Source organism: Mytilus californianus, unplaced genomic scaffold (assembly GCF_021869535.1).
Source record: "Mytilus californianus isolate M0D057914Y unplaced genomic scaffold, xbMytCali1.0.p SCAF_9, whole genome shotgun sequence".
Classification (NCBI taxonomy): domain Eukaryota; kingdom Metazoa; phylum Mollusca; class Bivalvia; order Mytilida; family Mytilidae; genus Mytilus; species Mytilus californianus.
In genome coordinates this window covers 52,981,357-53,008,225 of record NW_026262745.1, presented here as the reverse complement: position 1 = coordinate 53,008,225, position 26,869 = coordinate 52,981,357, and the positions used below count along the sequence as shown (strand labels likewise).

Sequence of the window (26,869 nt, the reverse complement as noted above, 5' to 3'; positions counted from 1 at the left end):
TGGTAGCGTCACTTAAACCTTTCTAGAGTTATGCCCCTTTATAAATGGAAAAATTGCAAAATGTTTAGTTTCTATTCTCTACTTAAGTTAGCCTTAACCAAATGTTATGAGACTTACACACAATGCTTATTACCACAAAACTCAGATCAAGTTCAAATTTGGGTAGTGTCACTTTTACCGTTCTTCGGTTATGTCCCTTTATAACTATATGATATGCAAGCGGGGGCATCATCTGTGTCCACATGTAGACACGATCCACATTTATTTTATCTTTAAATTTAAATGATTATTCTCTCAACGAAAAAATAAGGGTGATTTAGCCTCTACTAAATTAAATATTTAGAAAACCATTCGCCGAATCGTCGGCATTCTCTTTCCCTGATGACATTAGTAAACCTACGAGATGTTTCGAAAGTACTGAAATTTAAGGTATAGCAAAACTTCGGATTCCCTTATAATCATGGTCGTAAAAAGTCACACGAATAAAGTGCTTGGCCATTGACGACCGACTTTGAGGACAAGAGTTGAAATTTTCGATTTCTGTCAACCTCATTTCAAAATTAGATTATGAAGTTTTATATACAAAAATATTATTAAGTGTCACATCTCAATCGGTTAAGCCAGAGCAGAAGAGATACAAACACAAAGCTGATGGAAACCGACTTTTTCTATGTCCACCATCACTTTGCGGCGGGGGACAAAAATAGGGCAGTAGTTTTCATTAAAATATAACATATGTATGTCTAGCCGAGATTGCGTTCTGTTTAATGGTCCTTTTCTGCTGTTACATTTCTTCAACTTTTGTTTAAGGAATCTCAAATATAATGTTCACTCCAGTGGACACTGCGAATTTTGAATTAGCATTTTGTGTTTCAAAACAAACTAGTGAGGTGAGAGATGTTTTTTTAGTTACCAAGTGTAATCCATTCCAATAACGGAATTTTAGCTTTAAATGTTTCAATTGAGGTATTTGATTTTCTAGATAAATATTTGGAATATCTTTCAGGAAACACTGTTGAAAGTGATAAAGAACAGCACATTAAGGACATGATAACGGCCATTAGAGAAAAACAGAAAAATCCTAAGAATGATTCCAAAAAAGTAGAGAAAAAACGTTCAGACGGAGAAGAGAATACGGTAGGTTGTATTTGACAGTGAAGTTATATTATCCGTTCTGTTTGAAAACCTCGTGAGGGGGGGGGAGGGGGGGGTCTAATACTTTATTAATAGGGGTGCTGCTGGGGTTCTGTTACCCAACCCTTTTCCTATAATTTAGATTATATAAATGTAAACCTTTTCATATATTGCGTGGACAAAAATGTAACCTTTCCCCATATTAGCTGGGTTTCGTGTGGCGTAGTGGAAAAGTGGAATACCAAAGTGTCAAAAGAGCGAATTTGTGGATAAAACACAGCCGGGATCACCAAGAAAGATGACAAACGAACTTTATTGTATATTTCTGATAGTTTTCCCCATTGATATCTTAAATTAATTCACTCTTCAAAATGTGCAGCCTTACTATTCACATACACGCAATTAAATAAGAGGCACATTTCGCTTCATAAAACAAAATGAACTTGGGTTCCTGAGTACGGACATTGGCTATATTCGTTATTATGAGGTATTAACAGATGTCATGGTGAAAAACAACAATTAAAGCTCTGTTTCTTCGAACTAGTAGACTCACTTACTTCTAGTACTAGTATGGTGTGTCAAGCACATTTGCCAATTTTTAGCAAGTTATTGCCATTACTTGGCGTCCGTAGTCCTTAGTCATTGTCCGGGGTTAATATTTTTTTCCCGAAATTATCTTATCTACGTATATCAGAAACAATGCGGTCAATTGTATCCAATTTTTCCTACATGTTCCTTAGGGTATATTGTTTGTAAATTATATTCGGGTTTTTGGTCCATAATAGAAATGGCCGATGGTACTAAACAGAATAAAATAGCATAATATTCCCTTTTTTTTATATCTATGATTGATGACCCAAATCGAGGCCAAATATGACCTTCTCTTTTGTAGAAATAAACAAATGATTAAAAATTATAAAAAAAATTATCTGTTGCCACTTGACAAATTTAAACCAAACTTGCTTATAAATGTTTCTTCGTTGGATGCTCCTCCATCATTTCCTATGGTCCTGTTGATTTTTGTCCCCCGGACATGGAAATACCGGGCGTCCGTGTGTCCGTCCGTCCGTCCGTTCTTGTTAGCGCTCTCACGGGTACAATTCTTGCCAGATTTTTATTAATATTAAATAAATGCAACGCGGGGGACATTGGAACTCTGTTCTTTTATTTAATTATGCCTATGATAACCTCTATTTGGTTGACACATTATCGACTTCTCGTTAGAAACAGATGGACCAGTATGAATCAAACTTGGCAGATATGTTCTATAGATTGTTCTCTGTAACAGTTGAATCCTATGACTCTCCCATACATACAATATGGCTGTCTGGCTTATGATTGGTTCACACATTATCGGCATTTCATCAGAAATGACTGGGCTAATTTGAACAGAAGTTGGTATTCATGTTCCTTTGATGGTTTTGATTGGATCAAATGACCCTCTAGATTTTTTGTGGTCCTCTGATTGATAAACACTTGTATCAATTCTTTTTAGAAACTACAAAGCCAATTTCTACCAAACCATGTAGGTATCATTTTTTGGATAATCTTCTATCAAAATTGTGCCCAATTATCTGTTTTAATTTTCCAAATGGCTATATATATCAATGCGAACGATTCGGGCATCCGGAAGCCGTCAAGTTTACCCCTTTTTGTTTACCTAAATAAAGTTTCGTATGCGATATAACCACTACAAAATTATACCAGTCAGTCCGCTTGCAGTTTTTCCTGACCATTTTGTTAAGATTAGGACTTTGAGCCCAAAACATTTTTGTGTTGCCAGAACTATTCTCTCATTTCCGTTCTCAATTTTATCTCATGTATATCTGTTTTCATTACTTTTTGCAGGTTATGAACACGCTTAAAAGAAAGCATAATGAAACGTATACTCGCAGTAAGAACCCAAAGGTACATATTGGTTGGCAACACTACAAGGCCGGACAATACAAGCAGGTTTTCAAAGCCGACGGTGGCAATGTTCGACATCTACTAATATCAACGCTCGATTTAGAAATCGATGACGTTATTCTATTGGGAACAGACGTATTTTATCCTGATGGCAAATCTAAATATGGTCATTTGAAGGAAATGGAGATATACCTGGCTTATGCCTCTGGTCAGAAACTAACATTTGAAAGAGTGAACGCAGCAAAATTTAGGCAACTATCTAAGATTCAATGGACTGCAGTTGTCAAAATGTACATTTTATCTGATGACAAAACTGAGAAAGGATCAATCGTTTATTTAAAAATTGAACAAACAGGCATTCCCCTACACGGTCAGTCAAGCAGCTGCGTATCCATTCAGTCAGACAATTTCATAACCCTGCAGCAGGATCTTGTATCTAATAAAACAGGAAACCTAGAACAACAGCAAGCAATTTCTAACCAACCTCAAAGGTCTATTCTTCTTCCTGTTGATGTATGTGGGACTGTCAAAGAAAGACAAGAAATTGTTATTAGATACTACCGAGAACGTCTGTCCAAGTATTCCGAGGAAACGTCCATAATTTCATGCAGTTCCATTCGTCAATGTAAAGATATCACCTCTTTCGATGAGCCTGTTGCTGTTGACGAAGTTTACAATCCTTGCGACAATGGATTTTCTATTTGCAGAATGCAAATTGGAGGGAAAGATTTCATAGATACAAAATTTGAAAGAATAGATGGAGTACTGAAGAAGACGACCCAATATCCCTCAGCCGGAATCAACATAGATGGTATAATTATTCACGAAGCTCTTGAAATTTGGGGGTACGATGAAGACAACCTCTTGATAGGTCTAGTAATTGGCACCACAGAGAATGTTCTGTATACTTGGTTCAAGGATAACGTCATGATCATCAGTGGATCAATGAACATAATCGTGGTTACACAACCTGGGATATATTCGTGCGAAGTCTCGTTTGCTGATATAAAACAATTGTCAAAAGCCGTGCAAATTATTGCTTTATCAGATATCAATGAAACAACCAGTGACTCCATAACAAAAACAATATGTAATGCTTGCTCCTATCCATCGTCTAGTATGACTACTACTACTTCACAAAACAGTGCTCTACAGTCGACAAGTATAGAAAGAGGTTTCACTAAGGAAGATAAAATAGAAAAGAAGATTGCCACAAATCAACACCCTTTTGCTGTTCCAGAGGTTATTGTAGAAGACCTTAATATAGACTACTCCTCCATTGTAGGAAGAGGAGCCTTCGGAACCGTTTATAAAGGGAAGTGGACCGGATTGGAAGTAGCTGTCAAGGCCATTCCAATCAAGAAGAAAGCTAAAACTGCAATGCTGCGTACTGTAGAAAAAGAAATAAACATAAACTCAAAATTACGTCATCCGAACATTATCCAGTTCTTGGCTGTTGCTCGAGCCGACACTACAATTTATCTCGTGCATGAGTTTATCATGCGATGCAATATGGAGGATGCTATTTTTAGTGAAGATACAAAGCTTGATATTGATATCAAAGCTAGGGACAAACCGCATATCATGAAACAAGTGGTCCAGGCTGTATCATGTATGCACTCTTTGGAACCAGTGGTTCTTCATCACGACATTAAACCGGGAAAAATATTATTTAGAAAAGGTTGCTTAACAACAAAGGTTTGTGACATGGGAATAAGCAGATGATGAAGTCTGTTGGTGCAGCCACGACAACAGCAGTAGGCAGTACTTGTGGATCCCCGGCTTATATGGCACCAGAATGTTTGCTCCGACAAGTAAACACATCCCCGTCTACAGACATATGGTCACTAGGTGTAACTTTTAATGAGTTTTTCACCGAAAAAGATGCATGGTCAGTTGATGATGAGTTAGATCCTGTTGCAGCCATCAAAGATAAGATGAAACAAGAAGTGTCACCAGTAGCTCAAGGTTCAGATATACCAGAAAATGTCATGGTTGAAAATAAAATTGAGAATGGAAATGGGGAATGTGTCAAAGAGACAACAACCCGACCATAGATCAGACAACAGCCGAAGGCAACCAATGGGTCTTCAATGCAGCGAGAAACTCCCGCACCCGGAGGCGTCCTTCAGCTGGCCCCTAAACAAATATGTATACTAGTTCAGTGATAATGGACGCCATAATAAACTCCAAATTATACACAAGAAACTAAAATTAAAAATGATACAAGACTAACAAAGGCCAGAGGTTCCTGACTTGGGACAGGCGCAAAAATGCGGTGGGGTTAAACATGTTTTTTGAGATCTCAACCCTACCCCTATATCTCTAGCCAATGTAGAAAAAACAAACGTACAACAGTACGCACAGTAAAACTCAGTTCAAGAGAAGTCCGAGTCCGATGTCAGAATAGGAAACAAAAGAAAATAAACAAAAATGACAATAATACATAAATAACAACAGACTACTAGCAGTTACTGACATGCCAGCTCCAGACCTCAATTAAACTGATTGAAAGATTAGGTCTTCATCATATGAATATCAGGCACAATCCCTCCTGTTAGGGGTTTAGTATTATACCGTCATAAAATATATGAGAAAAACATAACCCGTGTCATGCCAACAACTGGTTTTAGAATAAATATGTTTAATTCCGATGCAAAGACCCTATAAGTGAATCAATATTAAAGCCAAAATATGCAATCTTTAATGACCTGACAACAGTATCGTAACTATATCCCTTCTTAATAAGTCTGTTTAAAGGTTTTGTTAGCTTTTGAGGTGAATACTGACATGTTTGTGCTTTGTACAGAATATTACCATAAAAGATTGGATGTGAAATACCCGAACGTATAAGATGTCTGCATGTTGAGTTATATTTACGAATGATGTCCTTATACCGATGATAAAATTTAGTAAATGTTTTGACTAGTTTATGATATCGAAAACCCTGGTGTAATAATTTTTCAGTAATACATTAATTTCTTTCGCTAAAATCTAATACGTTGTTACATACACGAGCGATTCGTACAAGTTGAGATATATAAACACCATAAGATGGTGACAAGGGAACGTCACCATCTAAAAATGGATAATTAACGATAGTAAATGAAAAATCATCTCTTTTATCATAAATTTTTGTATTAAGCTTCCCGTTAATGGTATAGATATCAAGATCGAGGAAAGGACAGTGGTCATTGTTAGTATTAGCTTTATTTAAAGTAAGTTCAACAGGATAAATTTCTTTAGTATACATACTGAAGTCGTCATTATTAAGAGCCAATATATCATCCAAATATCTAAAAGTATTGTTAAATTTTTGTATCAGGTGTTGTTTCGATGGGTCTTTGCTGATTTTAGTCATAAATTGTAACTCATAACAATACAAAAACAGGTCCGCAATAAGTGGTGCACGGTTAGTCCCCATTGGAATTCCGACAACTTGACGATATACGGAATCTCCAAAGCGAACAAAAATGTTATCAAGTAAAAATTCAAGGGCAGATACAGTATCAAAGCATGTCCAATTGACATAGCTCTTTTGTTTGTTGCCACTGAAAAATGACCTAAAAGAGTTTGAACATATGTATTCGCATTCCGACTTTTTAAATGCCCATTTAATTAGGTGTGTGAATTTTTTCTTAATAAGAATATGAGGCAAAGTGGTATATAGGGTAGAAAAATCAAAACTTTGAACAGATTCAAAATCACCAATATATGCATGCAATTTATCAAGTACTTCCAACGAGTTTTTGACACTCCAAAAGTAGTTAATTCCACTATTTTCAAAGGCCTTATTTGAACAATTTATTATCAGGTTTTTGATTGTACCAAATGTACTAGTAAGTAGAATAGACAATTTAGTAGTGGAACAATGACTTGAAGACGAAATAAATCTATATTTGTAAGGTGATTTGTGTAGCTTCGGAAGCCAGTACATAGTTGGGACTTTCATTGTATTTGGTTCTGCTTGTAAAGAAGTAGCTAATAGTTTATGTTTGTTACAGATATCGTTTTCTGAAAATGAAGTCAGTTGGAATGTTGGTGAATTCGTGATTTCCTTTTGCAGAACCTCAATGTAAAATTTACGTCAAACTATAATGATATTATTAGCAGCTTTATCAGCCGGGACAAAAACAAATTCCTTGGCTAGTTCTTTTAGTTTATGTTTGATACGAGAAATAGGATTTTTATGGTTGTTGTTAAGAGTAAAATGTTCTTTAAAATGTTGTATACGTATATCAACTATCTTCATTACTGAATTAAAAAAAGAGTCCAAAGATTTTTTGTCAGCTTTTTCCCGTTTATCCATTTCAGACAGTAAGCACGAAGTGAGTCGTGGATGATATTACGACACTCATTCCAATTAATAATTGACGGGGGGCGATATTTAGGTCCTTTACTGAGGAATGATTTTAACTCTCGGTCGCGAACGATGTTAAGGTCTCCTGTTATAACATGGGAAATGGAGCCATAAGTGTATTCGGAATTACTACAATTACATGACGGAGGTGTGTTTTCACCGATATTTACATCTTTTCAGACTTGGCTATACAAACACAAATTTTCGGGTAGATTTCTTGTAAATATAACAAATAAGAGTTCAGTATTATCAAAATATCCCGGAATTTGTTCTTTAACAGAATGGTCGTTAAAAATACCGGCAATATTTACAAAATCAAAACCTTTATTGACATACTTTATTTTAATAAAATGTTTTTTATGATCTTCAGGGCGATCAATTTTGGGAAACAGTTTAGAATAACAATATGCCATTATAATTTGAACGATTTCATATCTAGGACTGCAATATGAAATTGTGTTGCAATCCTCTAAAATTTTATTTAATTTATTTATAGGTAAAGAACAGAGCTTGGTTAATAGATAATGTCTGCCGTTGTTTTTTGAAATAGAAATTAGGTCCGAAATATTTGTATGGTTGGTCCGAAATTTTCTTTGATTGCGATTTTTTCTACGCCCATGAGAACGGTTTTTACGAACAGTTTTAGAAACTATATCCAAAATGTTAACAGAATCGGTTCTTGATATATTACCAATTCCCATGATATTATCATTAAGACCGAGAGGGTAGACTGTCTGTAATTTTTTAATCCAATTTAATTCAATTATTTTCCGTGATCGTACAAACTTTGAATGAGATTCACCAGGCTGCCTATTTACTACTTCTAAAGGTTGAACTGTTAAATATTTAATAGGATGATTGTGCTTTTTAAGATGTTGATAAATGATACTTTTGAATTTATTGGGTCTTTTAAAGCGATACAGGTGTTCTTGCGTGCGTTTAGATAAATATCGTCCAGTTTCACCTACGTACTGAATACCGCATCCCGGTTTGTTTCATGTGAGTAAATAAATAATACTGTTTGTTTTTCAAGTTATATCAGTTTCAAAATTTAAAGAAAATGTGCGACCATTAAAAGTAGACCTTACCGTATTGTTGGTGGAAAGACGGGGACATGTAAGTCATTTTTTGGCATGACACTTATCGATAGAAGGGTAACCACGATTTTTATCGTTAAAAATGTTAGCGATGGTAGTATTTTTAGATAAGCGATTTTGAAGATTGAGACGTGTAGAATTTATTGTATTGAAAAAATGTGTTCATTTTGACACTGCACTACGACCAACTGCCAATAAAATACTGCATGATTTGTCGTAGACATGGCAGATGGAGGATAAGAAAAAAAATACAATGTGTACTAAAGCTGCTTGATTTTGATTTGATTTTTCGTTAATGACCAACTGTGTCTGACCTAACAACAATTCGCATCTTAGTATTTGGCATACACATTGACCTTTTCTTTAAGTGTAATGATAACCGTAGCTACCTTGGACAGACTTATTAAAAACTATTATTTCAATTTATTAAAGTAAGAAAATATGTGCATGTCTTGTATGCCCATGTGTAAAACATATAACTGACGTGTCTTGTATGCCATGTGAAAAACATATTACTATAAGTAAAGATATATGTAGTCTTGAGCATTTTGTCTTGCGTGAACCCACATTAACTAGAGTGTCAATGGACCATTCCGAATTCTTTTATGGAATTCGGATGTCATCATAGTTGTGTTTTGTTGTTGTTATTAAACCATTCGGAATGAAACTAGGAAAGCATCATTTTTTTATTAATTACATAAAAATTCAGTGTAACCCCGCATACTTAATGCGCATCAGGTTATGCAGGGATTGGCATTAATTGTCGAAAATAGTATATTAGCTCAGACAATTCACGATTCTGTTTCATACTCGGTTTTACTTACAAGTGATATTATTACTTAAAAATTAGATTATTTAAAATGAAGCGTAATTCAATCTCCGTATCTTTTGTAAATCTATTTCAAACTACCTTGAAATTACGTGTCGCCTGAGGTAGCACACATTACATTTTTACCATCGTTGGCCTATTCACAATGGAGAGTTACTACCATCTTTTTACTTCTATTGCCAGTCATTTGTGTTTTGTTAACAATTTGCAACAAAATTCTTTCTTTAAACACCAGTCCAAAAAAGCTGATTTGCACATGTAGAAAAATCCCTTTGTACAAAATGTTCAAATTAGACAAATATAGCGTGCAACCACTCAGCCTATGTCGTCTATAATTGTAGTACCGCCTATGTGGCGTAATTGGTAGCGTGCTCGCATGAATTGGGGTTTGATCTCGGGTCGGTTCAAACCAAAGACTTTATTTAAATTGGTACTTGCTGCTAACACACAGAGCAATGGAGAAATACCAAGGACTGGTAAGCTCTAATTCAGAATAATTTATCCGGGTGGAATTACACGTCTAACTGCGGACAGTTACTCATGTGAGCTAGCACTATAAAAGTTCAGCTCAGCGTGTTTGTCTAGTATAAATATGGCTGTTATATTCTCGTTTGAACTAATTTATATTTGTCTTTTCTGGGTTTTTAAAAACTTGCATTGTGGCATGGGTTTTGCTCATCGTTGTAGGCGGGACGGTAACCTATAGTTGCTAACTTTTACCATCACTTGGTCTCAGGTCGAGAGTTGGCAATCATACTTCATCTTCTTATTTTTATGTGAAAGCTTGCATTGCACAGTTGTCTTTTTATCACAATTATATAGCTGAAATATTGTTCACTTAGCATTAAACAACATGCACTCACTAACTCACTTTATTAATGTTTGTATGAACATTCCTTTCAAATCTTGGCAGCAGCAAGACCAACTTACTTTTGGTGCTTAGTATAGTTTGCATAGTATAGTTTTTTCGGGATTCATTCAACTTCAATCATCAAACTATCATATTCAACATGCAGTGATGAATCAGTTGAAGCCCTCACCATTACTTGGTATCTGTATCCGAACCTTCACACACGTAGATGTCATGGCCATGCACCTTTTGTTTTGTAAAAGTTTTTCTTTGAAACAATTACATTTAAACAGATGTGGGGATACACTAAAAGATTTGCGGTAAAAATTTACGTCTCTAATAAGGCCAGAGATGTCAAGCTGTAGGCGACCCATTTACCAAACATTAAAATCCATGATATAGCCACTAGAAATAATCAAGTGAGAAATTTCAGACTGACATGTGTATATATATACAAAATATAGTCCTACTACATGTATTCAGTTAATGTGGAATACCGGAAGCACAAACACATTAACATAGCATCTGGACAGTGATATTGAGGTCAACGTCAGGTCACGGTGACAGCTGTTTGACTGTCATGTACGTAGCCCTCATAACCAACCTATAGAATAAATATTGTAATCTTGCCAATCAAAGAAATCGAGGAACATATCTTATCACAAAACATTGACGTATTCAAGGATAGATGACATCGGTCGGACCGATATGTACTCCATATAACCAAATAATTTCTTAATCTTCAAGTAACTGAAATAAAACCTGATACAATAAAAAAAAAATAACATACACTACAATTGAGGTTCAAGGTCCAAGTGTCACCTGTCAGACTGACATCTACTTTCAAAATCTAACCGTTATTCTTAATATTGTTGTGCTACCATTCATAGTTACTAAAACACATCTAAAACATCACTAGTTTGTGTAATTGTGTTTAGGTCCGTTATCAATTGTTTTACAAAAAATACCTACGTATTAAATAACGCAAAGCTGATTAAATTACAAAACCTTAATGTGGTCACTGGACCGCAAAAATGAGGTCAAGGTCAGGTCAGGTGACATATGACTGACTGATAAGTACAAGTCATACGCTACCATTGTTATAAGTGCTGGTCATCTAATATTGATCATCTACATGTTACATAAAAATGTTCTATGCAAATATTTACCAGCTGAGATCATTCAAATGCTTTAGTATCAGAACTACTAGAACACACCCGCGAAATCGCGGGCATTTAGAGCGTGGATGAAAGTATGTAAACTGTTGAAGGATGAATTTTTGTAAAAGATTTTATGACTGGAGAATTTCAAGAAAGGTATCAAAAGTCATATTTAGCCCTCCCCCTTTTTTTCAAAGTCCGTTATTTTTTTTGTTATCGGTGAATTTTAATAATTTTTGCGTTAAACATACATATACTATAAATAACGTGTATTTGCTATTTACTATCAATTCAAAGTTAACTATCCGGCACGACTCTCTATATAAGGGATAATATAACAGTGACCGCTGTGGATAGTAAATTTGAAATTAATAGTAAATAGCAAATACACTTTATTTATAGTATATGTATGATCATAGTATATTCGCGAAATTGTCCTGTCCCCAAGTACTTATGAAAATTGTCACGTTGACTGTAATTCGCCGTTTCAGAATCTAATGCATCCTGGGTAATATTTCCAAAAGCGTACACCAAAACGTTGTGATTGGTTTAAAACGTTCTAAACAATGGAAATTCAGCCAATGACGTAACGTTATTTTCATTATGGCGTACGAACAATGAGATTACCCATAGTCCTTTAGATTCTGAAAAGGCTAAATTAAAACCGTCCTAAACGGAAGTCTTGTCTATGACCTAAAAGTCCGTCCGATGACGGAAACAATATCCGGACGCCCTTATTTTCGTTTTCCTCTCAAAATAACCCAAACTGAATAGTCATAAGCGAGGATGATAAATGCGACTATGCATAGTACCTATAGGACACAGAGACGTGATGGTAAATTTCTTGTGGAAGGAAGAGAAGCGACACACAAAATGAGGTCTTCTCATTTAATAGTATAGATACATCAACTTGACCGTCCAAACATACAGCGTTCTATGGTTTATGTCTTGCATTTCTATTTTTTAAATAAATATATTATATAACTTTCACCTAGTTGTTTCGCAAGAATGGCTTTCCTTTAAGTTTGACTTCAGAATCAAAATTTAAAGACCAAAGATTAACATTTAATGATATATATATGAAGAGTTATGCAAGATATCTTGTTTCTAATTACTTTATATAACTTATATGAGCAAATACTATATCTACAAACATATAATGAGCCTCCCTTCCGTTTGCGAAATCTTCATCCGACACTTATATTGTTAATCAAAAGACTACCTTTCATAATTTTATTTAAGATTTCGGTGCCGATCGAAATTCAACATGGCTGTCATCGCAGATCATTTAAAATGGAACCTCGTGGAGCATGTTAACAGTAACAGTTCAACCACTTGTCATGATATTTGTACAATTAAAGAACCTTTGTGAGTACGCTCCAATACCCCCACGCCCCCACATTGTCACTGGGCAAACAAAATATCACTAGATTTCCAAGTTAAAAGACTCAACATTCCTACTAAAGTTAAATGATAAAAATTTCTTGTGGATATATGCACATATACATATTATGTTCCCATTATCTACAAAGTTTATAAAAATCTGTTATTTAGTTTCAGAAGATTTGCAATGACAAACTGTTGCAGTAGAATAATAAGGCCAAAATTCTAAGTTCAAATTGGCTTAACTCTTAGAAAAAAAATTAATCATAACTTCCTGTCGATATGCACGTCTACATTATATGTCCTTACTGTCTACATAGTTTCATGAAATTCTGTTTTGTAGTTTTAAAGGAGTTTCGATAACAAGAACAAGACTTACGGACTGTAGTATATTGAGGCCAATAGGTTCAAAGGGGCATAACTCATAGAAAAAATAAAAAATCATAATTTCCTGTCGATATTCATGTCTACATAGTTTGTCTTTATTATCTACAAAGTTTCACGAAATTCTGTTGTGTATTTTCAGAGGAGTTTCGATGACAAACTGTTGAAGTAGTATATTGAGGCCAATAAGTGTAAATGGGCATAACTCCTAGAAAAAATTTAATCATAATTTCCTGTCCATATACACGTCTATACATAGTATGTCCTTATTATCTACAAAATTTCATGAAATTCTGTTGTGTGGTTCAGAGGAGTTGCGATGGCAAGAACAGGACTGACGGACTGTAGTATATTGAGGCCAATAAGTTCAAAGGAGCGTAACTCCTAGAAAAAAATGAATCGAAATTTCCTTTCGATATTCACATCTACATAGTATGTCCATATTATCTACAAAGTTTCATGAAATTATGTTGTGTAGTTTCAGAGAAGTTTCGATGACAAGAACAGGACTGACGGACTGACGAACGAACGGACAGACGGACGGACGGACGGGTCAAAATCATTATACCCGACGCAAAAAATGCGTGGGGGTATAATTGATCATAGATACTATTGTGTATAAATTTTGTGATCAGAATCATCAGAATTTCAATATTGTATCACATAACACTGATTTTGGTATGTATTCGATACACATTGATGATAGCCCGAAATGGGTGTATCTAATTTACACCAAGATTTTACTGTCAATGCAGAATGATAGTTTTCAATAATTTATTTGGGGTCTTTCAGTGATTTGACCATACGTTATTGAAAAGCATGATGAATGCAGGGTATCAAATTTCGTTTAACAACATTTTGTCGTTAATCATAATTACATTTATCATAAGGTGAACAACTCGGGCATATGCGAGCCTAAAGTTTGATATTCATAAGGTTTGCGCATTGAACTGTTTCTTCGTTTTCTATTTGATTAACTTTATATGTAAATTGGTTGTTGCCAAACTGACGTTTATCAACATATAATAATTTTCTGATTAATAATATTTTGGTAAATAGATACAGTTAATTAATGGTTGTCAAGTAATTTGTCCTAAGGTACTTTAAACGATTAAGTATGAATTAAAGGAGATGTGTGATATACGCCAATGAGATAACAACCCAGCGACACAAATAATCAAAATTTAGAGATCTGATAAGTGTTCATTTGCACGAGGAAATTTTTTAATTGGATAGGGAAGGAGTTTTAATTACAAGGGTCACGATATGTGCAGTGCAAAATCGAAACAATTGCCATGCAATAGCTTATCATGGCCTGAATACACATTTTGATGAAAAACATGTTCCGAGTATAGCAGAAAAGCATAACATGTAATTGGTTAACTATGAAAAATAACAAAATAACAAAATATCACAAGCAACTACACTATATGTTAAGAACGATTTATTCATTGTAAAGGCTTAACCGAAATATCAATTGACCATAAAGGTCTGCAGCTTCGTTGGCATCTGAAGGTCTGTCGTGGTTCGGCAAGATAAGGTTTACAAGTGAAATAAATTCTTCTGAGCAAGCATGGATATGTCGACTTTCTCCGTATGCCTGTTGACAATATAAAATATCATTTTGGTCGCAATTCACAATGTAATCGCGGGTACCACATGAATCGGGTACAAAAAACAAAATGTCCGGCTTTCCTCCTGGACTCTCGTTATTCTTTTTCACTTGCATTGTATGTTGATTCCATTGAATTACTACTTGATTAGGTTCTTTTTGAAGAACGTCCATAAAACAGTATCTTATACATTCGACGTGCAATGGATCTGCATCATTGAATAAGTTACGCTTTGGCGTAAATCTTTAAAAAAAATGATCCACCAATCGGCATTTTGTCGACGTAATATACTCCACCAGGCTTCGATTCTTTGGTTAGCAGTACTTTTCACGTACAATAAGCAATTTCTTACAATCTCAGTATTACTCAGAGCATGAAAAAGAACTTGTATTTCCTCTATCACTGTGTTTTCTGTACCTAAATCACATCTGCACCTTTGGGGACAGCCTCCTAATTGTTCAACAGTATCCAAAAAATACCGCGCAATTATTTGTGGATTGTTATTACTTGGACCGACCTCAAGCCACATAATTCGTCTTGAGAACCCATCAATTGCACCATGTATTGGAAACCCAAAAGGCTTGAGTTTGTCGTAACCGTCAATATGCTACACAAAGTTAGGTCCAGGTGTCGTATATCGACGTCTTATCAACCGTCTTTTTCTTCCTCTTGCTACACCGTCCGGATCTATCATACGCAAAAGTTCCATTACACTTTTCCGTTGAATAACAAAACCAAATTCAGTAGTTAGTCTTTTCCAAAAGGCACGGTAACCTAGACATTGTCCACTGTTTTCTATTATCTTGTAGATCGCACCAATAATGCCAGGGAGTAGAGGATTTACTTTGCGGTGTTTTAATTCAAGACTTCTCAAAATACGTTTGATTTGCGAAATACTTATGGATATTTTATGTACTGCCATCAGCACTTGAGAAATTTCCTTGTTTGTGTATCCTTGGGCAAAATATCTACTTATCAATTCATTTCTTGGCATGTTATTGTTCCGGTGAAGGGCTGGTGTGTAAACTGGCAAAACCATTGTCCTAAAAAGGGAAAAAATAACTTTGACGAAAATAAAGATCGATTAAGGTCAGTTATTATCAGATTTTGCATGAAAGTGGGACAAAAAATTAAACATATAATGACTAACAAAAATTTGCATATTACAGGACAATTTGCATGATTGTACTTTTTAAGTCATAAAAAGATATAATTAATCTCATTTTAGACTGTGTTATCGTTGAAAACTTCGATTTAAACAAAGTTAATACAGCTATTATCCAGACAAGGAACGATTCTCAGTGGAAAATAATCCAATGATTTTATTGCAAGTTTTGAACCACTTACAGATTCACCGTCGGTTTCTTCTTGGTCATAGGATTTATAAATCAAAAGAATGCACAAAAAAATTACCAAAAGGGGAGTTATCTCCAAAAAAATTTTTTTTTATAATTTTCAGGACACATTTCCTTCAAAAAGATGACCAACACATGATGTCGTTCTTGTTATTTCGATCTGTAAGGAGTAAGGGATTTCAAATACCTAATTAAACTCGTAGGTTTTAATATCACGAATCACTATTAAAATGAGAACTACCAGAATTTTATAAACATCATTACTTCAATAATCCAGGCAAGATCAGTGGGCAGTAGTACAGTACGTAGGTACTTTGAATACTTAAGATAGTAAAAACCGACTGCATCAAAAGAACAATACAATGTTATTATAATTATTCTATGGTCATTCAGTATAATCATAAACCCACTTGTAATATTAAATACTATTTATATGCATTTTTGGTTGTTTTCTGCTCTTTAGTCGGATAGTTGCCTCTTTGATACATTTCCCGTTTCCATTCTCTATTCTACATGAAATAGAAATTAGATTAAAACGCATTTCTCGCATTCTTTCGATAAGACATGACATACTGGTGTATCATATGTAAATTGGTGAAATATGTTAGATAATGGTTTATTAAAAATACCTGTAAAAAGGTACGTATACCCTAGACTTGCTACAATTCCCTTTCTTTTATTTCTTTCTTTCTTACTAATTTACTTAGTATATGTTTACTGAAAACTGCCAGTATACTGATTGCCCTTGGAGAAAGGTTCCTATGCAGGTGTCAAATGCAATATGCTGTAAATCTCTGTATTTACGCAATAAAATTGTAAAAGGTGTAAAATTGAAGAAGAAGAAAAAGAAAATTAGGATGGGACATGTAGCAAGTCTACCTAAACCCTATAAATGCCTGAGACAAAAACTAAATGCATACCGATTTTCGAAAACGTGATTTCCCAAAAAAGTTTCAATGCGCGCCTTTGGGATTCTATGGCTTCCGAACGGGACACTGGTCAAAATAAATTTGTATGGCATGACACCATTTACACAATCACCCTTCCATCCCACCTGTGAAGCCGCCCCTTCAACTGAAACTATATGTACTGCATGTTCCACAGCTACTGCTTGCTTATGTTTACAACCTGAACAGCATACAAGTGTCAATCGTTTGAACGACCCCTATCTCTTTTGTGCGTAGCAATGTACATGCATATAAGGCTTCAATCGGGTAGTGGGGCAAATACACCTTTATTAGATTCGTGCAGTTAAACTAAACTACAAACAAATAGTGCAATATACAAATAAAAACATACCTTGAAGCGGCCTTCTTATTTCTTTCCTGCACGACAACCAATTTACTACACTATGCAGTTAAAAGCACACGTGTATTTATAAACCCGCTAATTTCAATATCATTTATGTAAAAACATAGTTCATTGGTCTAAAATAATTCCCAAGTTAGAAGCATTCTTTTGATTGGTGACGCTGGATATGGAATTTCGAATATCGAATTTCGAATTTCGAACTTCAGATATTGAATTTCGAATTTCGAATATCGGATCTCGCATGATCCTTCTGGGCTTTCGTAAAATACCAATGACAAGTTCATTATATCTACCAGGTCAATTAGGCTATAAATAGCTCGAGTGCTCTAAATATATCTTATCGACTTTGTGCCTACTTGCAATTGCAATTTAACTCTTCCAAGGCGTAATTATAATCTCAAAGTGTCCCAAATATTATACTTGAAATAAAAAGCGTTAAAATACATATATCGCAAATATAATTACTTGTCAAAAGCTGTATTATATAGATCATCTCCCTTTGACGTCCGTCCGTCCCGATATACACACAGATATAGGTTGTATCTCTAATTGTTAAAGTTGTGCTTGACATATAGTTATAAAATTGCATTTCTTCATGGTTCGTAACTGTTTCAAAATTGTTATTTAATACAGATTGTAACCTACTATTATCTTATGTTTTTGTCTATTTCACAGCTTTAGGTACTTACCAATGTTGTAATTAGATCTTTGAATATAGTTTACATTGGCACTAATATCGATTTTGTCATCAGCAAATTAAAACCTAACTAAATTTGTATTCTTTTCAAACGGGATGTATAAAGACACACCCACGTTCATTTTGATCTATAAAGAGGTTAAGTCCTAACTATCCTACTGCCTGTCGATACATTTAGTTTTGGCATTGCACAAGTCATGTCTTCATTGACTGTCCATGACGTTAAAATACTAAATCCCTGGGATGTGTTTTAGTAGATTTTAGTCTCTGATGCATGATTTTTTATTATTAATTGTTTTTGGCTTTAACTAGCTGTCAGTAACTGCGAGTACTCTCAAATCGTACTTTCTTGTTTATTTGACCTTTTGATACTAATTGTAATGCTTTTTTGTTATTTAATGTTATTCAGGGTTATATCTGGTCTATATACCAGCTTTGATAAGTGTTTGGTATTACTATAAATTTTCACTTCTTCGTACTATGAACATCAAAATTATTTATTTTGTAAATATATTTCCTTTCTCCAATTCAACTGTACACGTATACCTAACAACAAAATTATTTTCATTTACCTGTGTTTAAAGTAATTGCAAATGGCTGATATTTTTGTTCAAGCATATTGTTTTCTAAATTATTAAGCCCTTTATAGCTTGCTGTTCGGTGTGAGCCAAGGCTCCGTGTTGAAGACCGTAGGTTACAAGAGCGCAATTGTTCGTAATGCATTTTCCATAGGGTACCACTGGTGTTCCGTATTTTTTTTCTCGAAGACTACACAAACTAAGGAAAAACAGATTGCAGTTCCTGTTACTAGAAATGCCAGTGTTGCATTACAGCTAAAAAAATATATAGGGTCATGCGACAGAAATTGACTTAAAATGCAGTTGAAAAAGATCGTCTATTTTTTTCGCTTAATGAAAAATGCATATTTTTAATGGCTCCGACGTGCAGAAATGGAGGATATTTTCTATACTTCGTAAAATGTGAATATGATTTTCTGCAATTTTTAAACCTAATTGGATAAGCTTTCGATTAAATGTAATTCCAATCCTGTATCATCCAATCAGAAGCCGTATAGGATTCTATTCTGAGTACCATCTTGGGGTAAAAAACTTGCCGGTAAAATGTAAACAAATAATTGCGCTCTTGTAACCCGTACTTTGGCCTATAATGGTTTACTTTTATAAATTTTGACTTGGATGAAGAGTTGTCTCATTGGCACTCATATCAAATCTTCTTATATCTATATTCTTTGTCTCTGAAAAATACCTATATATATAAACTTTAGTTAAGTACCATATGCAGTTTATATTTTAATATTTTAGAGTAAAGTTCATATAATATACTCAACTATCAGAATCTACGGTTTTAGATGCGCTGGTCAACGTAACTGTAAACGACTGAAAGTTTTTGTTTTTATTATTTCAATTTCTTCAATTCAAAATTCTATTGCAATATCCGATTTCAAAAAGGTAACTGAATTAAATACCTACAGCAATAAATTCAACGTAAACGTTCAAACAAATATAGATTTGAAAATCTACACATATAATTTCATTTCAAATTCAATGTACATACTATAACTTCGACATAAAGAATGTAATTTATATGCTTTTGTTAACCTTGGGACTGTACATTTAATTCAAGACATCCGAAATTTCGACTCATCAGGAGTAGAACTACATGTATTTTATATGGAACAAAGTTCGGACCACTTATCCGAAATTTCGAGTCAACCGAGTTCGAGACAACGAGAGTTAACTGTATTTGCTTTTAAAATATGTGCAATAATTTTGTCTTGTGGCATTTCATAGACATTAGTTGCAGCAAAAAATTGATTTATGTTCCTAATATATTAACACTGTTTGTTTATTTGCAATTGTTGCGTCCTTTTGTATGCGTGAAAAGTTCTAATATAACCCAACGAGAAAGGGTTCAAAATACTTCGTCTCTCTCTCTCTCTTTCTGTCTCTCTCTCTCTCTCTCTCGATCGATCGATCCAATTTGACACAGTTAATTATGCCTAAGTTTCAAATAAAAACATTATTACAACAGTGGGAAAAGTAATCTGGCGTCTACATCATACTTTCGTATGGTTATACGTTAATCTAGAAATGTACATTCTTTATTGAATAGGTTTTGTTTTACTTGATTTAACATGGATTCTCTTTTGCATTGTTTCACATCTTGTCATACCTTCCAATGGCATAGTTTACTACATGTATTTGGTATTCGGTTTGCTCATTGTAAAGGCCATACAGCGACCTAAAGTTAAAAAATACATCCTCGTCCTTTGGTCTATGGTGGATAGTTGTCCAATAGGCAAATACACTATATCCTTGGAGGAACTGTCATTTTCATCATTGGGTTAGTTCTAGGTTTATCATATATATATTTCCTGGAAGAATATTTTAGCCAGATTCAAACTTTTACACGATCTGTCGAGTTCAATTGCACAAGTATCACAGGTGCCCATTGAAATGCCGGAAAGCCGATCCGAATCCAATATGGAAAATGAATATGAAGAAATTGACGATGAAATTTGATTCGAGAACGCATGGCTAGTAACCACGAAAACATCAATATTAGTAGATCGACAAAAAAATCAGTTTATTCCATATTGATAGAACTTTAGTAGGTTTTTCTATGTGAATGGGATTTTGAATAAATAAGCATATTCACCTGCGAAAAAAGTATATTCATCGCGCAAAACATCGCGTGCTTTTACGTGTATAATAACGATACAATGTTTGACGTTTAGTTGGTTTTGGTAAATAACTGTTAATTTAAACATATTTTCTCTCTCGGAACATGGAATAAAACAATTACTGTCTTTTTTTCCGGTAAATATGTGGTTTAATTGACTTTTGAAAAACCTAGTGACATTCACTTCGGCCGTTGGCCTCAGTGAATGTCGGTTTTTCATTTGTATTTGTATAATATGGTAGGACGGATATTGATGGATACTAAATTTCGAATCGCTCCTTAGTTTCCGAAAATAATACGGAAAAAAAAGCAATTACGAAGGAAGAGACTCGAACTGAGAAGATATCGATATACTGAAAAATACACAATATCGATCAGCAAATTTCTGAATCATTTAAAGATCAAAATGAATGTTGGTGCGCAATATAGCAAATCATCCGGTATAGAGAGATGTCTGTACAGGATACTCACGAAATGCTTAATAAAAACCTTCTGACTGACGCACAACGAACAATTAATAGCGAGGCCTCTCGGTTGTAATCGGTTCATCTAAATAGAGTAAGAAATCAATTTGTTTGTAATGGAAAATGAAAATTTAGATAACATGAGCATAATATATGATATATGGTTCGATTATGCAATATTTTTTCCTTCAATAAATCATACAAAGTTATAATTATAGTATTTTTAAGGAACACATCGAGTTTAACACGCCGAATAACATCATTTTAAAAGTATCTATATGTATTAAGTAGACCGGTTTGACAATGGCAAAAGAGCCAATATCTAAATCATAAACAAATCAGATTAAAACGTTCTGTTAATCATTTACCAATATTAGCAATGTACCACGTGTGGTGTGCCGGGATATCGCTATCATACATTGCCAGTTTTTAATTTAGAAAATACCACACTATCTTCATTCGTGATGCACACATTCACTTTAGAATAAATATAAAGCCATGACCTGTCTAAATGGGGACATTTCTATTGCTTATGTTCACGTCAGGCGTATTCATGAAATATTTGCCACTGGACGTTAATCAAATAACTGTTAATCAAGTAATGATGTGGGATTAGTCAATTTTTTAATGGATCAAAAAATATCCAAGAAGGTGATTTTGGATTTAGATACCTCTTTATAACAAAGCAGGGTATGCTCATTGTTGGATGTTCATATATTTGTGTTGTACTAATTGTGATAAATGTTGTCAGATATATACATTTATGCATGTATATTCTCTATTATATTTTGTCAAAAAAATAACTATGGTGTTAACATACTATTTTGCTGGCTCAGTAGATGTGATAAATCATTTTTTTTTATATAGATCAACTATACAACTGTCACAATTTAGTCAAATTAAGATGATGAAATCGTTTTATCTTTTATTACAAATCCTTATTTACAATGATACGAACAAAGAGAGGCAACTGTTATCCCCCTGCTTTTCCATGTACAACCCTACGCTCATCTATATTTTAATATTAATTTATTACACACAACTGATATATGTATATTGGAACTATCTCAGCAGATTTAAGCCCCAGATGTAATAAGGATTAATATGATTTTGAAATTCATTTATAAAATATGTCGTACACAAATGACCGTGCATCATAAGCCTCTAAAGGCTGGTAGGTATAGATATACATGTGTATTGACTACATATGTTTATAACATATTGTATTTCATGTACATGTAAAACGTTGTACATTTGTTTGTACTTTAAAATAAAAATATCTATTTATCTACAACTATGATGCTATTTAGAAGGGTATTTCTTGAACATGTTAATAACTTTTTTTCTCAAAATAGAAATTAGTTAACATTTGTAAATTTCAATTTTTAAAAGACGTACCAACTGGTCTGTACGAATGTCATATAGATTTTAGAACGCATCTTGCATGTTGTTTCGCGTTTTTTTTTTTTTGTTTTTTTTTTTATTTGCCTTTTTTATCTAAAATTATTTACTTGTGCCATAAAAACTATCTTCCTTTGGAATTTCATTATGAGATCTCCGTTTCGCACTTATACTTGTAAGAGCAGTTTAAATATCTATAGGCATAATTAAGAATCGATGAATAAATATTTCTTGGAACAATATTTATTGATAGCTTGAAATGTAGAGATCCGTCCGTTATACTCGCCTAAATGTTATGCATCTCTTGGTTTAAACAATATTTTATTCGATAAGTCAAATAATGCTTTTTAATATAATACAGTATAAACAATGGGATTCAGAAACAAGCAACATTGCTTATTTTAATCTGTCTCCAAAAGAATGTTGACATACAATATAATGAATACTTGGAGCATGCTCTGTCAATTGGAATATATTAAGAATAGTAAATACAAAATAAGATTGATTATATAGTTTGAGAAAAAAGGGAGAAAAAAAAAGACAAAAAACAAAAAACAAAAAACAAAAAACAAGTGATTGAAATGAGCTAAATGAAATGCAAGGAAAACAAATAAATGATGCTTTCATATTATGGTGTGAATCTTTTACTTTTCAATATGTATGTTTGTACCAATACAAAAAGAGTACAATTTTCTTCATCAGTTAAACAATCTGACCCAAAAAGCAAAATATTTACATCAATACGCTGCGGAAAATACAAGAGAATTCAGTAGCACTTGACGTATGTTAGTATAGTAAGGACACGTTAATAAAAAATGAGAGCTTGTTTCTATAGCACCACAACGACAATTTGGCGAATCCACTAAATTACGTAAAAATAAATCGGACTTTAAAGCACTCTTAACTGTTTTATCCTTGTACAATTGTCGTAGACATTACCCTATTGCAAGTCGTAATGTGTTACGTTCTTATTTTGTCATAATAATTTAACCGCAATTCGATTTTATCAACAGATCATATTATTGAAAGTCTTAAACACATACTCCATACCAAATGCGTCGAACGTATTTTTTTCAGATACACACACGTATTCCTTGTTTCGAAAATTCATCTTTTATATGTTTTTGTTATCACAAACATTTTAATAAATGGAGATTTGGAGACTCGGGAATGCGACAATGTGCCAAAAACAAAACACTTGCAAATACGAACTTCAATATATAATAAAAATACTTTATTCCGTGAGCAAATACAGCTCATACACAATTTATACAGTTTACATAATTATACATATACAGCATTAATGACATAAACAATTTCTAACATGTAGCGGAGTTTGGCATACAATTTACATACTATTAGATATTAACAGTACATAAGAAACAATCAAGTGTAACGATTTTTTTCTGCCTCATAAAGGTATTTACCAAGATTATGTAACTCCTTTATGTTTCTTACAGATAACAACTGAATTAGTTTGAAAGTAGATGGGTTTCTATAATAATATATCTTAATATATTTACGTCTGACATTTAAATATTTATCATACTCTAATATAAAATGATATTCATCTTCGACTACTTTTTTTATCACACATAGTACAAAATTAATACGCTCATTTCTAGAAATATTAAAGTATCTTCCAGTTTCTACACTGAGTGAATGTGAATTGATTCTATATTTAGTTGCATATGACTGGAATAAACTGTTCAATGGTCGATTCAAATAAAATTGCAAAGTATGTCAATCATGTATATATTGATACAAATTACATTTTGAAGTATTTTCAAAAAATGACAAGCCTTCAGCTATATAGTTATCAACAACTCTTTGTTTAAATTCATGTAAAAATAATTGACTATTTCCAACACTTTGCGCTAACCATATATCATTAAAACCATATCTGTTTAGTATGTCTTTTATCTTACAACTCCAGTTGAGTTTATCATTTGGTTTAACAAAACTACATTCGTACATATCTTCATAGATACTCTTCAAGATACAATTATTAGATTCAAATAACTTGAACCAATAACGTACCATTCTTACATATCTATTTACATACAACGGCAAACGCCCAAATTCAAAATACATCATATGATTTACAGTCCCTTTTCTCACTTTCAAAATTCTTTTTAAATAATACAAATGAAGCGTTTCTATATCAGATCCCTTATGAAAACCCCATATTTCACAACCATAATTCACAATACTTGTTACATATGTATCAAATAAGGATATCAAAGTCTCAGTATTAAAACAATCATCATAAATCTTACTCAATAAACCAAATGTAGCCTTTCTACCCTGTTCAGATAGTGTTTTCTGTGTTACAGTAAAAGTACCGTTATATTTAACAACAAACCAAGATATACAAACTGATCACATATTTCTATCATTTTACCATTTAAATACCATCTTTCACTTTCATTACACCTCTGTTACGAAAAACAACTATTTTGGTTTTTCTCAAATTAATGTCAAGACCATTCTTGTATGAACTATCATATACAGTGACTATCATTTTTTGTAATTCAGAAATACTTTCGCTGAAGAGAACTGTATCATCAGCATACATAAAAAGATAAAGATTTAACATTTTACTTCATATGGTTCTATTCCTTGTTTAATTAACACAATTTCTATGTCATTTACATAAATTGCATATAAAAACGGGGATAGTGATTCGCCTTGCATCAGGCCAACATTACAATGGAAAAACTCTGAAAATTCACCAACTAATTTAACACAAGTTTTTAACTTAGAATACATTGATTTAATAAGATTCAAAAGATTTCCACAAATACCGCATTTCAACATTTTTTGCCATAACACATAATGTGACGCACTGTCAAAAGGTTTGACAAAATCAATAAAACAACAATAAACAGAATAAAGGGCAAACATGGCGTCGTGTGTACCATATCCAGGGACAAACCCAAACTGCGCATCAGTCACTATACTGTATTCTTTACACCACTTTAAAAGTCTTGTATTAATTACAGAATTAAACAATTTCCAAACATGAGACACAAGCGAAATTCCTCTGTAATTTCCTGTATCATCCACTGGACCTTTCTTAAATAGCGGAACTAAAACACTCTTGACCCATATTTCTGGAAACCACCCGGTAATAAGTATTACGTTAAAAAGTTTACATAACAGTGGCAGTAGAGTTAGTTTGCACTCCTTCAGAAATTCATTTAATAAATTGTCATATCCTGTTGCCTTTTCAGTTTTCAGTTTTTTAACACACAAATCAATTTCTTGCTCTGTAAAAGGTCGATCCAATTCTTCATAAATGACCTCATTGGTGTCTTCTACTTCCGGTCCGTCATCAATTTCTTGAAACTAAGTTTTTAAAATGCTTCCCAAAATCGTTTAATTTTATGTTGCTTTGTATGGCCTTTTTTCGTTTTAAATCACATGTCTTCACGATATGCCAAGCTCAAAATCGCCTCAATTATATAAGTATTCTTATAATTTAACAGAGATTACGCTAGATCTACCACTCATTCCGAATGCCCTAAATAACAAAAAAACACGAATGTATAAGTACACAAAACACAGATAAGGTGACCAACTTGGGACAGGCATATAAATATGTGGCAATTTGTAGATCTCAACGCTCCAACTTTAATCTAAACAAGTTTGTTGTCTCTTTGACACATTCCCCATTTCCATTCTCAATTTTATTTAACAATAAACGCGGTAAATTAAAGAACGAAAATTACGGCACAAGAAAATCAATTACCCATATAATACCGTCTTAATCATGTTAAAGATATAAATAAACCAAGGTTCAGCATAATTGTTACAACAATAAACAATTATAGCTTATCAAGGAATGCTGGAACTTTCTGAAATCAAAGCATGTCAACTCTTATAAAGCGGGCTGTACTACGAAGGAGATTTCATGTAACAACGTCATGATTGCATGTAGTACAGGAAGACACAATCTTTCTTATACTATTTACCTGTATTATTGGCGCAAATGAAATGTTTTATTTTTGGCGCAAGTGAAATTTGGTTTGTGGCGCAAATGAACGATTTTTTTGGCGCAAATGACATGCCAAATGGATTAAAAGCAAAGCACCGCTTTTGCAATACTGATCAATACTGAAAATATTTGCACAGAAGATCAAAGCATAAAAAAATAAAAGAATATTCTTGCTTTAATCATTAATACGAGAATTTAATAAAATCTTCAAAATTGTCGG

At 33.5% G+C, this 26,869-nt stretch overlaps 1 protein-coding gene across 1 annotated transcript; it reads left to right on the top strand.

The window, feature by feature from the left end:
- Positions 1 to 1,047: 1,047 nt before the first annotated feature.
- LOC127715947 (uncharacterized) lies at positions 1,048 to 24,130 on the top strand. The gene is made up of 4 exons (XM_052222053.1): positions 1,048 to 1,137; positions 2,983 to 3,250; positions 3,491 to 4,323; positions 24,110 to 24,130. The coding sequence occupies exons 1-4, from the start codon at positions 1,048 to 1,050 to the stop codon at positions 24,128 to 24,130; spliced, it is 1,212 nt and encodes a 403-aa protein (XP_052078013.1).
- The last annotated feature ends 2,739 nt before the right edge of the window (positions 24,131 to 26,869 follow it).

Excerpts from the sequence above, each read along its gene's own strand:
- LOC127715947 (XM_052222053.1), top strand. The coding sequence starts at position 1,048 with ATGATAACGGCCATTAGAGAAAAACAGAAAAATCCTAAGAATGATTCC. Across the intron at positions 3,251-3,490 it reads ATACCTGGCTTATGCCTCTG|GAAACCTAGAACAACAGCAA; the intron begins GTCAGAAACTAA and ends CTAATAAAACAG. Across the intron at positions 4,324-24,109 it reads ATATAGACTACTCCTCCATT|ATAACAACTGAATTAGTTTG; the intron begins GTAGGAAGAGGA and ends TGTTTCTTACAG.